The sequence below is a fragment of the Apteryx rowi genome, unplaced genomic scaffold (assembly GCF_003343035.1).
Source record: "Apteryx rowi isolate R43461 unplaced genomic scaffold, aptRow1 scaffold_650, whole genome shotgun sequence".
Lineage (NCBI taxonomy): Eukaryota > Metazoa > Chordata > Aves > Apterygiformes > Apterygidae > Apteryx > Apteryx rowi.
In genome coordinates this window covers 241,460-258,837 of record NW_020450928.1, presented here as the reverse complement: position 1 = coordinate 258,837, position 17,378 = coordinate 241,460, and the positions used below count along the sequence as shown (strand labels likewise).

General features: G+C 39.1%; 1 protein-coding gene across 14 annotated transcripts in view; it reads right to left on the bottom strand.

Moving 5' to 3' along the window:
- Positions 1 to 17,378, bottom strand: part of PCNT (pericentrin) — a 100,700-nt gene that overhangs the window by 58,231 nt on the left and 25,091 nt on the right. For 10 of the 14 annotated variants that reach the window (XM_026084796.1, XM_026084799.1, XM_026084797.1 and 7 more), the window contains exons 15-26: positions 17,262 to 17,294; positions 15,192 to 15,456; positions 14,821 to 14,908; positions 13,626 to 13,842; positions 11,949 to 12,187; positions 10,493 to 10,968; positions 8,496 to 9,072; positions 7,449 to 7,682; positions 5,621 to 5,785; positions 2,686 to 2,832; positions 1,252 to 1,403; positions 31 to 311 (exon numbers count right to left, since the gene is read on the bottom strand). In XM_026084796.1, coding sequence (XP_025940581.1) covers positions 31 to 311; positions 1,252 to 1,403; positions 2,686 to 2,832; positions 5,621 to 5,785; positions 7,449 to 7,682; positions 8,496 to 9,072; positions 10,493 to 10,968; positions 11,949 to 12,187; positions 13,626 to 13,842; positions 14,821 to 14,908; positions 15,192 to 15,456; positions 17,262 to 17,294 — 2,874 coding nt within the window. The remainder of the gene's footprint in view (positions 1 to 30; positions 312 to 1,251; positions 1,404 to 2,685; positions 2,833 to 5,620; positions 5,786 to 7,448; positions 7,683 to 8,495; positions 9,073 to 10,492; positions 10,969 to 11,948; positions 12,188 to 13,625; positions 13,843 to 14,820; positions 14,909 to 15,191; positions 15,457 to 17,261; positions 17,295 to 17,378) is intronic. The other 4 variants (XM_026084810.1, XM_026084801.1, XM_026084808.1 and 1 more) reach the window with 2 other exon arrangements.

Genomic DNA, 17,378 nt, shown 5'->3' with positions numbered 1-17,378 from the left:
CATAACTGCAACCAACAGATTTGTACTCACCTTTTTCTACGTGATGCTTCTCTTCGGCTTTGAAATACTGCATGAATCCTGTTTCTTCCATAATACTGTGACTTTCTCTAGACTCTCCAGAAGCCAAACTGTCATCAAGGCAAAGACCGATCTTTCTACAGATAAGATCCTCAATAGCTATTGTGGCCTTCACCAGCTCCATAAGCAATTTCAAAAGATGCTGATAAGATTCCTGCAATTTCTTCCTAAAATGAAAGCACATGAAACATTGCAAACTTGCATGCACTCGATTTAAAGACACTTGGAACACACTGAAAAACTGATGGTCTAAAATGGATATCTTGCAGTAGTTTGACAATTATCAGTGAAGATAATTCCAATGTTTCACAAAAATACATGGCCATTTTTTGAAGGGCAGATTTGGCAAAAGCCTTTGCCTTCTCCATGGGTAGATGGAGAAATCATACTGCAGTCACAAGCATCTCAGGCATCCATATCTATCGAAGCACCAGTAGGGAGAACATGTGTATTACTGTATTATCTGTAACATCAAAATACCTAGGGGTATGTCGACATAGTGGACAATGAAAATTATATTCATGAGGTCACTTTAGTTTTAAGAAAATATTAATATTACTTCTGAAGTGTGTAATATTACACAATTCCTGCTACGGTCACTCATGCAAAGGTTTGAGCAAACCCAGAAATACTTGAGGCAGGTACAGAACATCCAAGAACTAGCCATCTTTTATACTTCAATATTATAAAGGAAACCAAACCACGCAGAGGAAGTACCGCTGAGTCCTGGAAACACCAATAAACAGTAAGATAGTTTCTTAAAGATGATAAGGGAAATTCTTCTAAAAACTTATTCAGCATGACAGCTTTTCTCTAATCGACACATTGCAAGGACTAATCACACTGATTTAAGTTGCGCTGAAAAGTTTCTAAGACCAAGAGGTTTTCTCAGTTTCCTAGCTTTTGCCTAGATTATAAACAGTAGAAGCCCCAAAACACCAAAGTCTCCATCAGTCCACGTGGAAAAAGGAATGGGGAAAAAAAAAAAAAAATTCTCTCTATACATCAAGATAGGTTGGTACTAACGGAACTCAAACATGCTTGCAATAAAGCCAGTATTATCATTATCTAACACTTTCCTTTTGAGCAGGTTTAATTTCACTTTGTTGTTGATTTATTTCTAAGAAGCCAGACAAAACACACTAAGCATTATATATCCTAAGATGTACAAACCTTTCATCCTGGGACTGATTGATATCAGATCTCAACATGGCTACCAAATTTCCTCCTTCTTGGTTCTCTCTATCTCGCCGCTGAAGGAGGGTCTCCAGTTCTGAGTTAGTCTCTTCTATTTCATGATTTAAAGACTCGACTTTCTTTTCCAGCTGTGGAAAATACAATAATGATGCAAGAGACAGACAGCCAAACAGTTAGCCTGAACTATGAACTTCACTCAATGACCTTATTCTTCTTCACTTTCTGTATACTCAACCATCATCTCCTCAGTTGTGATGCAAATTTGCTTCCAAAACTACTGGAAATGAAGGACAGCAGAAAGACTAAAAATGAACGGTTATTATTTCACTTCTCCTTTGCTGATGTAGATTTTGCTCAAAAGAAGCTGCTTCGCCTGCATTCAGACTCAGCGCATACAAGTAATGAAAAAAAGCATACAAAAACTTCCTGTCACACTTCAGTTTGCTTTTCACTTGCTTTCATTGTTCAYGCCTCAAAGACATAAAGCAATGACCTGGCACAAATTTTGACAGCGCAGCACGCAAACCTGAACAGCAACCTGATGCAGTATCAGTCTCAGACACCTTTCTTCTTTCCTTTATATACTATGGCAGGAAACAAGTTCTAGAAAACATCTAGAAAACATTTTCTCTCCTCATGTTTGTGTTCAGATGACACCTCTATCCCATTTAAAAAGGAAAATATATACATCCCCTCCCAGATTTTGCTAAACGAGACATTATCCAGCAGCAATATTACACTTTGTGCTACACGCTACCAAACAAACCAGTACTATAGCAACAAACGTGGTCTCAAAAGCAAGCCAACAAATGAGACAAAACACCTAACCGGAAGGGAAGGGCAATGAAAGAAAAGCATTCTATTCCCCTGTCAGTTTTCTCACTACTCATTAAACCCTGAATGAACAGCAGGAAACAATAATTAGTTTCTTCCAGCAGGAGAAATTCTCAGTGTTACTCTTATCACTTCCTAGTTTTCCCACTGAACATAAAAGCCTAACAGAACAGTACGTACACCCCTTGTCCCCCAGCTGTAGGTCAGTTGGTCTAAAAAGCTAGAGCACTTTTTTCTACAAATCTTTCTCAGGATAGATACAGATGGCATCAATACACAGACAACTGAAAGCAAAACATCCAGCCTTTTCTTTTAAAGCAGTGTTAATCTCCCCAAAAAATGGCTGAAGAGCTCTGAAGAGCTTAAGGTATTTTCAAGCTACTACCAAGTTTCAATTCCCATGTTACTGCCATAGCACTGCAGCTAGCAAACATGCATGACGCCTTGCAAAACAGCAGTCACCTAGAGTTATGCACACAGTCCTTCCACATGCATCTTGAGGAAGGTGAAAGTGCTGTGTTAAAATACAACCACAAAAGAACAGTTAAAATCTAGGTTTATGTGTTTTCCACAAACCTGCATAATTATAGCTGCCTTTTCCTGTAGCTGTACTGATAACGCCTCCTTCTCCTTTTCGTGAACAGCCTGTGCCTTTTCCCTCTCCTGAATCAACACCTGCTCCTTGTCGTGCAGTGAAGTCTTTTTTTCAGCCTCAAATTCCTCCTGCATAAGCAACATATACTTTGGATTACACATCCTTTACAACAAAAAACAACTCCCCTCCCAGAAACAAAAGCCCCCCCCCCCTTTTTTAATAAATATGCATTCTTTAGCACTCAGATCAACTAGCAGTAACTTACAGTCTAAGGTCTCAAATGAACAAAATTATGCCAGAACTATGTTTTAAGAGTAGCTAAATAAGTAAGCGCATTATCTCTATGTGCTCATTGAGATCTGCATAATTTCAAACTTCTGGAATAGTGATGAGGAGCAGAAAGAACAGCTGAATAAATCAAATTGCTGAGAGAGACAGAGACAGACAGAGATGAGCCACTCTGAGCAACTGCAAGTTTTGTTACACGCAGCACTGAGTTCCATGCAGGACGGGTGATTTACAAGAACAAATCAAAAATCCACAATGTATTGCAAAGTGATCTAGCAGCTATTAAGTTGGACCTCACTGACCTCAGTGGGACAGATGTCCTCTAAAGGAAGAGGTTATCAAACATCCCCAACTCCAGCATCAGCAAATAAGGGAGGTGAAACAAAGCCCTGGGATCCCTTCAGGGAGAGGCTAAAAGAAACCCTGGTAACTAATTGCTTCTGTAATGCTCAGAATTGGGGGATGAGAGAATCGTCTTGACCACACTGTAAAGCAAATGCACAAGTTGATCTGTGAACACCAACACACAGGATGGAAAGATCGCATGCTTTTCATTGATGAAAGAAGAAAGCAGGTTCTTCCCAGGATATGAAATAAGACTTCTGAGCATTCACTCTGAGAGAGTGAGTACAGGAACAAGACATACGCAGTCACCTGAGCTGTCCTGGATCCTTCATGAAGGACTCGGCCAAACCTTGCAGTGAGCAGTACAGGCCATCGACCCTCAGCTCCTCAGCGGAGGACTGCACACCGCTTGATGAGACCATGAGGTCTGCCATCACAGACAAGGCCATGGCTTTTGAAGCCACTTCTACCTTATATCTTGCCTGTAAGACCAGTGTTGGCATTTGGGCAATAGCAATACAAAAAGCTTCCCAGAATCTGCAAGGCAGAGCAAGCCAGAAGAGCCAAGTCCATCCAGGATTTTATACTCAAGAGAAGGCCTAGGAGTTAACAAGCTACCAGTGAACAGAGGCAAAGCAGCACAAGTGTTTTCCCTAACCAGTCCAGTCACCTGCGGTGAGAGTCTCTGAACCAGTCTGCCTATTCTTCTTAGGAGCAGTGCTTCCAATGTGAGAGGATGTCAGACTGCATACAAAGGAACTCTGAATATCTAAACTCTGGCACCTTCTGTCAATTTTCCTGCTCGGGGGGAAGAAAGCGAGGAAACACTGGCTGGCACCAGGATGGCCTCGCAAGTGAGCAGCGGTGGGGGAGTCATTTTAAAAACCTGTATCAGATCCTGAGGTAGCTCAGCCTGACACTGCAGAGAGATCGAGTCACCTTCTTTGGGGATGAAGAGAGTGGTCATGTGGTCACTGGCCATCAAAGTAATGAGCAGAAAAACAGAGGTGTCTGTACCAGCAGCAGAATTACTCCTGGCATAATTTCAACAAGAAGAGGGGTTTCTGGTGCCTGAAATACTGCTCAGTAACTAAAGAGCCTAGGCGGCAGAAGAGAGAGAAAAGCATGAATCCCTTCTGGGGTACATACATACAAGGCAGTCTAAGGTGTATGGAAATCAGTGCCAGGTTCCGTGGGATGGAGGCGGGGTTCTGATGCCTCTGGGGGGAAAACAGCAATGCCATATCCCATCAGCAGCTTTTCGGGATATCTGTATGTCCTCCCTTTCAATGGATAGCTCCACCAGACAGGAAGAAGTCAAAGAATGAATCTGAGTGCCAGGACACCACAGTGAGCCAAAGGCAGGAAACGAGAGAAGTTTTCTGCACATTCGCAGCGTCCAGTTCTAGAGGATCATGCATCTGTCAGGAAGAAGCAAACCTCAATTTGCAGCATTAACAGGAACAGTAAGGATTTGTTGAGACTTCCCAAGGAGAAGCAAATAGAGATGGTAATTCATCTGATCTAAGTTATTTCTGGCCCTCAACACACCGATAACAGAGCTGAGTATCAGTACAGCTCTCATTGTGTTGAGTGAGTTTCCCTATCTCTTCTCACACAGAATGGGTCTTCTCCACTCATTCAATAGCTGAAGATGTGCTTGTCACCTAACCAGCATGCATAATATGCAATCGCTGCATTGCACACAAGACCAGAGATCATCTTCAGGGATGAGCACCTTGAAGCTGCTCATCAAGATGAGAGAGCAGAACTCAAAGATGAACCCCAGAAAGCAGAAATTAAGAACAACTGAGGAAAATCTTATACTGAAAGTCTTCACTCTCATCACATGCTCAAGAAAAGCTTATGTAACATTGGGCATTTTCTGCCCTATATATGCAAGTGCTATAGATAAGGGGTGATGGGACAAGACCATAGTCTCTGCAGAAACAAAGAAGAAAATTAAGTTTCAAGTGACAAACAGAACATAAGTGCACACAAGGACTATCACTCAGAGCAAGTACTTTCTACTTTTTTTTTTTTTTGGTTTAGAGGACATCATTTCACATCCCAGTCAGGATTTTAAGAAATAACTGTGGTGAATACAGTAATGTCTTACAGTACAGTGCATTATGCTTTTAATATTGCTTTTCTAATTGCAACATCAACAGTCATCTTTTTAAAGTCATACTGCCAAAAGAACAAAAATGGATGTTACTTGTTCGTTTCAAGAAAAAACATGCCATCAGTGCACGCTTTGAAGTTCATTTTAGTTAGACCCACCTTCAGCTGTGCAATTTGCTGTTCAAGTAGTACCTCTGACTGACACTTCAGCAGCTCAATCTCTTCCTGGAACTGAAGCTGCTGCTTCAATTTTACCTCCTCAAACTGAGCCAGAAGAGCTGTCCTCACAGTTTCTACTTCAGATGCTGATGCAGAAGCATACATCTGCAGTAAGTAATATAAAATATTTTAGCTACAGTGTTACAATGGAAAAAAAAAAAGAAAAACAAATCAAGTCCAGCCAGACTCTTCCAGCACTTTCACAATAGTTCTCTCCAATCCTTACAGCTACACAGAGCTGTCGTCTGTCATCATGTTGACTGTAGGAAAGCAAGTTGGTAAAAACAGGTAAGAAGCAATGGAAGAAGGCACTAGATATCAAATATCTCCTATATTAATTGCTGAGTAATCTGGAGACCATCAAGTTAGACTAGTAGAGTATTCCTTATTTCTTCCAACAGATATTCATCTAAAGAGAAATTCAAAGAAAAAAGGAAAAAAGGTGGAAAACACAGCAAGCATATCTCATTAAAACTAGGTTTCTCTTCTTGGAAATACAATTAGTCATTAGGTGCCTATATTTAATGCAATTATTCAATGACTAACCATATCTCAAACAAAAAAATTCCACCAAAAATATCGCGGAAAGGGTTTCTTCCGTTAATCTAACAAGAATAACTGTAGTCATTGGAATTTTCAAGAGAAATCCTGTTTCTAGGATCAAGAGCTTAAAAAATTAATAATCAAGAGAACTTACCCACTTAAAGGGAAAACTAATTTTTCATGCAAGCTTTTCTTTCGGAAGAAAAGATAGTTTGTAATTCTTTCTGGCTAGCTGGAAATCACTACCAGCTCTAAAGACTGACAATCCCAAAGAACATAGGGATCTCCTCAAAGCTAAATACTTCGTAAGGCGGACAAAGTTAATACAAAGGTGCACTAGTGATCAGGGAGTTATTTGGCATATTATGCAATTTTTCAAATTAGTAAGCAAAAAAGCAAAAATAAGTTATAAAATAACAAAGCTTGTGTTGTTTGGTTATAGCTAGATAAAACTCATTTCTGCTTTGTGACTTCTCCTAATAAATAAGTGTAATATATACACTATAGAATAGAGAAGTCCTGATGACTTGAGGCTGCTTACATTAAAACAAGTAGGATTGTTTAAAAGACTCAAGGAAAAGATTTTTTTTTTTATTTTAGTGTTAATTAATAAAAAGAACTTATTTTAGAACTTATTAACTTCTTAGCATTCACTACAAAAGTGAACATCATCAAGCTTATACATAAACATCCCCCAAAACAACAAGGAATGATAAAGCTTTAAGGACACCAAGGAAGATTTTCAAACCTTAAGAAAACATATTTGGGAAAGCGTTAGCTACTACAATTTCACTAAGAAGAAAAGAAGAAACTGGTGTCAGTAAAGGTTGTTCACTTATACAAGCTTAAGGTTAGCAGTTATTTTCCATAAATAGTTAATAATTCAGTTAATAATTTCATTAACTTTTCATTTTCAATCGAAATGAAAGCTTTAAAATTTTGAATTAAAAATAATCTGAAATCAAAGAAAGTGAAAATCCCTGAAAGACAGAAACATTATAAACACTAATTTAAATATATAATATTAAGGCTAATAAACATATATGAATTATTTTAAGTCCTTTTATCTAAAAGTCAGGCTTTGTCTCTCCTCATCTACTGGCACCAATAAGAAAAGCCAAACAGCATCTAGATAGAGAGTCTTATTTCTGGGATTAATAAAACTGAATTTATTCTATTTTAAAATACGGCCTATTTTAGGTTTAGATAATAGCATCATTCTGACCTCTTGCTCATGTTCATGCTGTGCTTTTAGTTTCTCCAATTCTCTTTGGAGCTCCCCGGAATATTCTTCCTTATGTTTCTTAATTTCTGCCTCATGAAGATCCTGAAGTTCTTGGAGTGCTTTTCTATGCTTTTCCTCCATATGCAATACTTCCTCGCGTACCGTGTCCAGGGCCAGACGTTTCTCTTCTTCCAGCAAACTTCTTTGATTTTGAAGAGCTCTGTTCAAATCATCCTAAGTAAAATTTAAAAACAAAACAATAAAAAAATACAAGCACAAGTATTTTTTGTACCCCATTTATAAAGCACACAAGTTCAAAAACAATTACAACGCAGATTTAAAACTAGTTAGTAAAGATGTGAGAAAAAAATGCTGTTCTTACCCCTTAGAGGATGCCTCTAAGCCCTCCCACCTCTTTGACTTGGAAAAGTCCTGGGGTCATTTTTCACCCACCCCAGCAGTGAAGACCTCACACCTCTGCCCTGGCAATAGTGAAATTCTGGGTGTCTTTTAAGGGCTTAAGACAATGCCCACTCTCCCGCTGTCTGGGATCCCCAAATAAACTTTCTGCTCCCAGAAGCCCACCTGGGATCTTAGAGAACACCTTTTCTTTTATTCTTCCCCTCAACATTGTGCTACTAAGCAACTTCTTTAGATTTACAGAGATGTAGCTGAAGCTACAGAATTATTTTTACTCAATTCTAACTGCTTATTACGAATGACACAGTAATTCTATTAAGCAGAGAAACTCTGAGCCACAAAATAGAAGCCTCCAATCTAAACTATGCTAAATATATTTACCTAATGTGTACATTTCCCTCATATTGCGTCAGACTCAACTTAATTTTCAGCTTTAGTTTCCTAACCCAGCTCATAATATGGCCACACAAGCGTTAGTGCTGGCGCAAAGGAGGTTGCAGAAACACACCCTAAGAACAAGAAAGGAAAAGAGGATTTCCACCCATTTCAACAGCTTCTCATATTAAGGAGGCGTAAGAAGGTATCATTAAATCTCGCCCTCTATGCCAAGTTTTCTTTTTGACTCACCTTATGAGCTTCTTCTGCTTCAACAGCCATGGCTTTAAGTTTTTCCATGTGAACAGTAGCTAGCTCAATTTTCAAATTATTTTGTGAAAGCTGAAGTTCTTCGGCATGCTTTAATTTCAGCATCTCTATCTCCTGAACCAAGCGGGCTTGGTCTGTTTTATCCTTTTCACGGAACTGTTCTGTGTGATGCATCTGTAGCTCCGCAAGAGCCTGCTTGTGTTCTTCTCTTATATTCTGAATTTCAGATAGATAGGAAGACTCCAAGGAATCCAGATTTGATAAGTGTTTAGCCTCCAGCTCATCAATTTGTGCTTGATGCTTTGTCTGAAGTTCAGCCACAAGAGCTTGAAGCTGAGCCTGCTGTTTACTTTCCAGTGAAGATTTAAGTGTCTCAAGTTCAGCTTGGTGCTTTGTCTGAAACTCAGCTGTAAGAGACAAAATTTGCTGCTTATGCTTTTCCTGTAACTGCTGACTTTGGAGTTCTAGTTCGTCAACATGTTTCTTTTTCAGCTCCTGGAGAAGAATCTCTTGCTCGGTTGTGAATTTCTGAGTCATAGCCTTGTGTTCCTCCAAAAATCTAAATTATTTCCAAGAAAATATCGTCAAAACAGGCACGGATAAATAAATAAATAATCAAATAATAAGGAGGCGGCCTTACTTAGCCTCCACAAATTTTACTCCTGGGTTTCACATACAGCACTAGTCCAAAGCAAATTGCAAAAATGGTTTCACAGCCACATAATTAAGGGCTTGCGCGATGGGAATGGGTGATAGCTGGTTATTACTAAGTAGACAGGCACTCCAATTGAATTGCTCACTAATACAGAGCAGCGTTCACTCTAGCTCATTAAAGCACACTGAGAAGATAGCACAGAAAAACCATCTCTGACAACGGGCCCAAAACCAAAAGATGAATTTCAGGTGCCATTTGAAAGACAGTTTGACCAAATATTGCCTTGTGAGAGCATCTAGGACATAACAAATACTGTACATAAAACAAAGTATATACACTGTCTACATTTTGAACATGTTATCTGCCAGCAAACAAGTCGTTAGAAGGAAAATCTTTAAACACAAGCAGTTTAGACCAAGACATAAAGCCACTGTGGAAGCATATGTGGGATACTCAGGCTCTCCAAACTATCTCAGCTATCTGGGGTCTGTGTAAGGCTTGATGCAGAAGATGTAGTATCTAAAATAAATGCAATTTGCTGTAATCATTAACTATAGTATTTTGGGATATGGATATCAATAATTAAGAAGTGATCGGTTATTTAAAGGCTAAGTTCCTGCTTTCAAGATTTTCTTAGTGTAATTATCTCCCCAATCTTTTCTATGACTGTATCTTTGGGGAGGGAAGAAGGGGTAAGGTTAAAATGATGTATGCCAATATAAACGTGTATTTGTTTGAATATTTGCTTTCATATTCTAAAAACAATGGGGAGAAGGGGGAGGGACACATAACTGAGCAGTTACAACCTGCATCTCTAACCAGAATTTAATTTTGCTACGGAACACTGAATGTGACCCATCAACTTCATCATTCAGTGGATAACAAAAGCTTTATTCACCAGGAAAAAAGTGCTCAAATTCATCTAAGTTGTTCAAAAAAACTCGAACAAAAATTTAAAGAGTTTTCCATTTATATTTCCTATACACTTCCTTTCCACAAACACTAGTATAGGATCTTCAGCTGCGTGTAGTGTTCTTAATATGGAAGAGGTAGAACTAGACTAGATTTCTTTTGATCTGCTAGACTAAATTCAATGCATTTATATGAAGTAAGATCTTACAGGAGATCTTAATGGACAGTATTACTGTTTCTTGGTAGAATAAAAGCTTTGCATACAGAAGCTAGCTGGTGCCATCAAGTGACAAACCTATATGACTGTCACTTCTTAACCTTAAAATAAAAAAGCAGCAATGACGGTAACGGAAGTAAACATTAGCTCTGGTCATTCCCAGTAAGTGAAAATCCCCAAATACACAAGACTTACTTGTTCTGTGCTTCCATAAGTTTAAATGCACATTCTTCTTGCAAACAGTGTGTGGCTTTTTCCATTTCTTTTGCCATGAGTGCTTTGGCTTCTTGCAGCTCACTGACGTACTGCTCCTGAGATTTCTGTGCAGCCTGTGCACTCGCAAGGCTGTCCTCTAGTTGTTGCAAGTTGTTTTGCTGCTCTTTTACCAACTTCTCTAATTCGACAATTCTGGCAGCCTGCTGATCTTGAAGCTGATTCATTTCAGTTTCACGAAGTTCAAACTTCTTTTGTAAATTTTGCTTCTCATATTCTGATTTGTTTTCTAGTTCTATACGCAACAGTGATAACTTTTCTTCTGTTTGGATCCTCTGGTCCTCATTTTCACGCTTCCATTTTTCCTCTTTTTCTTTATACATCTTCTCTATTTTCTGGACTTCTTCTCTGGCACCACTTAATTCAGTCTTGTGATCCTCAGTAAGTTTGTATTTTACCTGTGAACATAGTTATTAAAAATGCATAAGTATTAAAACCAAACTGAAGTGTCTGAAGTGTAAACTCCTAGACATTTATGATGTTGGAGAGATTCAATTCTTGCAGTTAAGTCATCCTTCCAAAGAAAAGTAAGGCTGAAATGTCAGTTTGCAGGTACTTGAATTCAATCCACTATTAAGAAGCAACTGGGGGTGAGGGAAAAGAAGGGAAGAAACAACTGAGGCAAAATTCTAGAATTAAGATTGTACCTATGTTGTTTCTCTTGGTGCCACCTTTTTTCAACCAGGCAGTTCAATTTTTAAAGCTATGATCACCTGATGTACTTTACAGAGGGCATGATTACAGATCTCTTAAACTCTCCTCTCTTTATAGTTTGCTGTCTGATTATTTCTTTTTGCCCAGACAACTGGACTGAAAAGTTATTTCTGGTTACTTACTTCAAAAAAACAATCAAGAAAGCAGGTATTTCTTAGAGGGGACCTGTTCAGCAGAGAGGCTGCTTCCATCTGCTACAGTACTATCTGCTCAATTCTCCATTATCGCATGACACGTCACAGTATGCGAGTGCAATGCCTTGCTTCTGCACTTGGACACGACGCTGTGCCGCCTCTCAGACTCTAGCAGAGGGAGGTTCAGGATGAGAATCTTTTGCGCTTGCCTGCATTGGAAATGGTGTACTTATGCTTGACCTCACGCCAATGAAAAGGTGGAATGGAGGAACACTCGAAGCACCTGCCTTCCCACGCTGTGCTCCTGAAGAAAAATTCATCTGTGGGAAACTAAGCTTTTAACACTAAAGTGCTCTGAACTTCAGAGTCTTATTCCAAGAAGTTGTATGCAYGCAGCTCCCTTTCAAGCTGCAACTACCATCACTAACTCGAAACATTTAAAAATAAGTGCCACTTCTATTTCACTTGGCCTTCCCAACAGACTTGAGTTTGCCCAATTCCATACAAAACAGCATTTTAATACTAATTACCTTTTCCATTTCCTCTTTCAGATGCTTCTCATTCTGCACAGAAATATCTTTTTGTTTAGCAATCTCTTCCTTTAAGTGCTTTATTTCTTCTGAAAGTTCTGCAATATACTGTTTCTCAGACTGGAGGAGAGAGACCTTAGCCTTATGCTCTTTTTCCAGCACAGACACTCGCTCAGACACCTCCATTTCAACTTGACGCGCTGCATCTTGAGCACTCTGTAGACGCAGTTTGGTGATTTCTGAATAAAGAGCAGAACAACATTCTGGAATGTATTTTCTTTTAACAGGTCTTATTAACTCACAGCAATAAAACAAAGCTGAATGTTGCTAGTTGCACAATTTATCAGTAGCCATACTAACTACAGAACAACAAGAAACATTTATCAAAATGACTTTTATTCTGTTCTACTTGATTATCAACTTTGGCATTTATCAATATGAACACACACGGAATAACGCGGAAGGATCAAAACCTGTGGCAGGACTCCCCTCATATCAGCAGCAGTCACAGGAGTCTACTTTCTTTGTGGACAATGTAATGGCAGATTACTGAAAGTTTTATCTCCTCTTATGCACATATTCTTTAGATAAAGAATTCCCCTAGAAAAGCAGATGGGGCAACTCCCTAACTAAACATTCTAATTTGGGCAGGTTTGAGACCTTGTCTAATGGATGAAAAAAAAGACCATGAATATAACCACAAATTAAAAAGGGTTTACTGATCCTTTTAACCAACATATAGTAGAACGGAGTTAGTCATGCGTGTCATATGGCTAACAGTAAGGTGTAGGGATGACAAGTTCAAGAGGTTGTATAGTTTACTACACTCCCAGAATGAGGTTACAGATACAAGAACTACTGTGATGCCTTACCTGAACCTCAACATTATATGCATTTCATACTGAAAAGATGCAAAGCAGTATATTTATATAAATTACAAGCTTGTATCTTCCAAGAAAAGCAGCAACGGTAGAGAAATTATATAAAACCATGATGATGTAGCAAATCTCATTAAATTGAGCCAGAAGAGGGACTTTGGCCTGAATTTTATAGCAGAAGTTACCTATTACAAATTCTGCCCCCTATAAATAGTTTAATCTTTGAAAAAATCATCCCAATACATGTAACAACTTGTGGAACACACAAAAGGGAAAAAAAAAAATTAAATGAACACGGAGTGCTATCATATTCACAAAATAAAGACCAACGAAAGAGGTATGGAACATGGAGCAGGAGTTAGTCTATTCTATGGACTAGACTGAAAAGTGGCCTATTTTGTAAGAATATAAAAACACTTCACACGGCTGACAGACATCGTAAGAAATTTTCAGATAAGTATTAATTTATGATTTGACAGTGCCCCTTCTAGGCATCAAGAACGGAAATCTGATTAACTCTTTTAGCAACTGCTCCTCAGTTTAGCAAGCTTTACTAAAGAATAACCAACTTCAGGTCACCACATCCTTGAAAGAGCAACTCAACATGCCCAGAAGAGTCAAAAAGCAAAATACCCAATCCCAAGGGTTAACAAGCTTTAAGTGTTCCCCGTAGTTTAAAGTAAATTAATAACAAATTTTCAAATTTCTTCAAATAAGCCTTTAGATATTTAAAGGAAAAAAGAAAAAAGCCACACAAGCAGCTAACCATTTTACTTCCTAATCTGTCAGCTGATCTTACCTTTGATATGTTCTTCTGAAAGCCTGGCACGGAGCTGCTCAAGTTCTAGACAATGCTTTTTTTTCATTTCCTCAATTTCTGCTATATATTTGTCCGACAGATCCATCTTCATTTTCATTAGGTCCTCCTTATATTGAAGTGCAAGGGAAGAACTTAAGGAATCTAATTCACGCTTGTGCTGTTCTTTAAGCTGTACTCGCAAACAGGCAAGTTCTTCCTACATAAAAAACGGGTTAGAAATACACCTTTAGCTTTGAAATAACCATGTCAGAAACGGTTCAACAGAAACACTATATGAACCACACTGTAAAGCACCTGCTTGACAGGCAAAACCCTGCAGTTTTTGCTCCGTTCAAGCCACTCCACCCTCTACTGTGGCAACAGAGCACCTAGAAGTAAAGATACTCCGGAGCCATGACACAAGGCAGATCAGAGCCTCAGGAGCTGTTTGAAGGTGTAACAGAGAGGGAAGTCTCACAAGCATCTGGATAGAGAAACCATCCCTCTATATGTGCATCATCACAAAGTCATGATCTATGAACACAGTTTCATACTCAGCTAGGAAACAAACTGCAGCGAGTTTCTTCAGTAATTTTTTGTGCAATATACTCTAAATAAATTTAACTCATGTAGTCTGTGTATGTCTGGTCTGCTTATCATCCCCTCACTAAAATAAATAAATTTATAAAAATCTGAAACCAAAAAGGAAAATTCCCTTTTGGAACTGTTAGTCGACTTCAAATGAATTGAACAAAGAAGTAGCAATCTTAAATTATAACAAAGTACATGAAAACAGATGGCTAAATAGAGGTGGGATCAAATTAGTGTCTCCACTGAAAGAGAAGTGACAGCAATAATGGACACAACTACTACAGAGTTCAAGACAAAAGAGAAACATCATGAATTCTGCAGCCTGTGAGGAAGAGCTTTGATCAGAACTCACACTTTTTTTTTTAGGCACAGGATAATCCAAACATGGGACACAAAATTGCAGAACACCATGTTTCATCTGTTCTGCTGTTCTGAGAACTATTTAAAGCTGATAATTTACAATAGACTTGACAAAAAAATAATGAAGTCTTAACAAATGTCTCAAATGCAACTTCAACTGTTTGCTAAGAACATGGAAGCAGACATCAGTTTTCATATGGGTAATGTAATAATCATTAGAACTTTAATGTAGCAAAAATCTTACCTTATGCTGCTCCAACTGCTGATTTAGCTGGTCAAGTATAACTCTCCTCTCTTTTTCAGTTGTCTCTTCAAAAACTGTGACAGAGGAACTGAGAAGAGAAAATGGTTTTAGGAACTTAAGATTGTACCACATCACAAATTAAGTTAAATGAACTTGCCAACTTACAATATGGTACTAAAAGTAGGTACAGAGCAACCATAATAGCTATATAGGAAAGTATCTTCCACATTCATGACTTTCTTCACTGGGTTTCTAACTTCAAATCACCTAATCCCCAATCGCAACATATTTAGAGGCTAACATCATCTTTTACATTAAAAATTGGAAGCATCTGATCATAACCTGAGATTAAAGGAAAAAGAATAGATCACCTGATATCCACTGCTTGATCCTGGCTCATGTCTGACTCCAGCAACGAATATTCCTTCAGTTCTTGCAGTCTCTGATGCAGCAAAATCAACTCCTCTCTGTAGTTTTCTTCAGCTACTCTTAATTTCTTTTCAAAATAAAGTCTCAATTGTTCTAATTCGTTTTCATGCTCACTTTTCCTTTGCTGACGCTGCTGCTCAAATTCTTGCTTTAAACGTTCTATTTCCTCCACGTGTGATGCACGAGCCAGGAGCTGTTCTTTTAACTCTGAGATGGAGGCAAGAAGAACACAACATCTCACTGCATCCTTAAAAGTACACATCTTTAGGCTAACTCATTCTATGAAGATGAGCCGTATTTTAGCTGTTGGGATGACAGTAAGACACTATCCCACACACTACGTAAGATGAACTTTCGAAAGACAAAATTTTCCTTCCTCAGAAGGCAGCGCAAATGCATTCCCCGCTTACACAGCATTCAGAGAAACCATCATCATGGAAAGAATCAAAATCATCAGCAGACCATCCAACATTCTCATTGCCCTCGTGCCCCAATTCTGAGTCAGTGACATGCAGAGTCCTGCAAAACTTTTTAATCTCCACACCTGCTTGTTGTAGCAGCCAGAAAGACTAATTTACTCAAGCACATCTATTATAATCTTTTCTTTCCTCCAGGGGGTGGAGAAACTTATCACAAACTATCTAGAAAAACAAGAAAGAAAGAATGATAAAATTAATCTTGGACTAAGTAATCTTGGACTACTTTAATGATGGGTTGGCTATCCATTTAAGAGCTTTTTTTCCATGTTCTTTATTAGATAAGAGTATTGTATTAGGAGAAAAAGGTAGAACTAAGGGCAAAAATCATGAGAGAGGGGGGGAAAAAAAAAGTTTCCCAGATGGCTTAGGATTAGCTGAATCCACACCAAGACCAACTGAAGATGGAACTGATTTTCAAGAAGAAAGAACTTAGAAGAAAGAAGAAGCTTATGTTATTCAAGAAAAGAAACTTCAAAAAGACTTAAGGAAATGATTGAAGACACCTCCAGAAATTCACATGCTTGAACAGTAATCAAAATGATTATTACGCTCTAAGAAATCATCATTTAAAGATTAAACCAGTGCTCCCAGTATGGCCCAAGAAAAGATACAGAGAAACACTCCCGAGCCTGTGGTTTGCCTAGGAACTCTCAAGTGTGGTTTGGCAGCAGCTCTCAAGCTCACATCCCCAGCAGGCAGTCAAGCTGCTTAAGTACAGGCAGGGAATCATCTCCAAACCAAAAAGGTTGTAGACACCTTCAGGCCACTTACAAGCTTGCCTCAGAGCTAGGCTTCGGCTTTGCCTGAAGGCCTTTCAGTGCTGACACCAAGGAGATGCTGCAGAGGACCAGCACGTTCCCAACAAGGGAATGCGGAAGAGCAGCCTCCCCTCCAGACGCACAGCACATCTGAGCCGCTCCGGGTCAAATCACAGCACAACGCCAGATGATGCCCAACAGCCAGGAAGCAGCCGGTGTGGACCTGGCTGAGTGTCACGGTGTTTTTGTATAGAGAACCAAAAGAAATGCACACTTGTGGTGAAAAATTCTCACAGCAAGCATCCAAACAGAAAGAATAAGTGAAATTAGTACGTGGTTCAAGCCTGCTTTCAAAGGGAGCAGTTGCCCTGTACAGGGACCTGAGGAATCAAATGACAAGAAGGGACCAGTAAAAACACCAGTGGCGTAGGCGAGGGAAATCCAGTCTCGCACAGATAGATTTTAGCTAACCCAGCAAAGTCTCCTGGCACAAAATTAACCCAGGAAAATGTTTAACAGTTTTGAACTGTTGGGGTTGGACTAGATGATCTCCAGAGGTCCCTTCCAACCTCAACCATTCTGCGATTCTGTGAACTGGCTGTCATTTTTGCATCAGAGCAGTGATTTAATTATCTGGCTGCTGTGGTTTTGATTCATCACAAGGAGTCCTCAGACTTGCCCAAGTGCATTTTCAAAGCATCACTCAAGCAAAGGAAGAGCAGAGTAAAACAAAACGCCTTTAAGATCTCCTCACACAACAAAGATGCATCCTCACCTGAAACAGGGGTTTGCGTTCTGGTCTCACCATCTCAAACCAGATGAAGGAGAAACAGAAAGGGTCCAAAGAATGGTAAATGTGAGTGATTAGAGACATGGAAAGACATTTGAAATG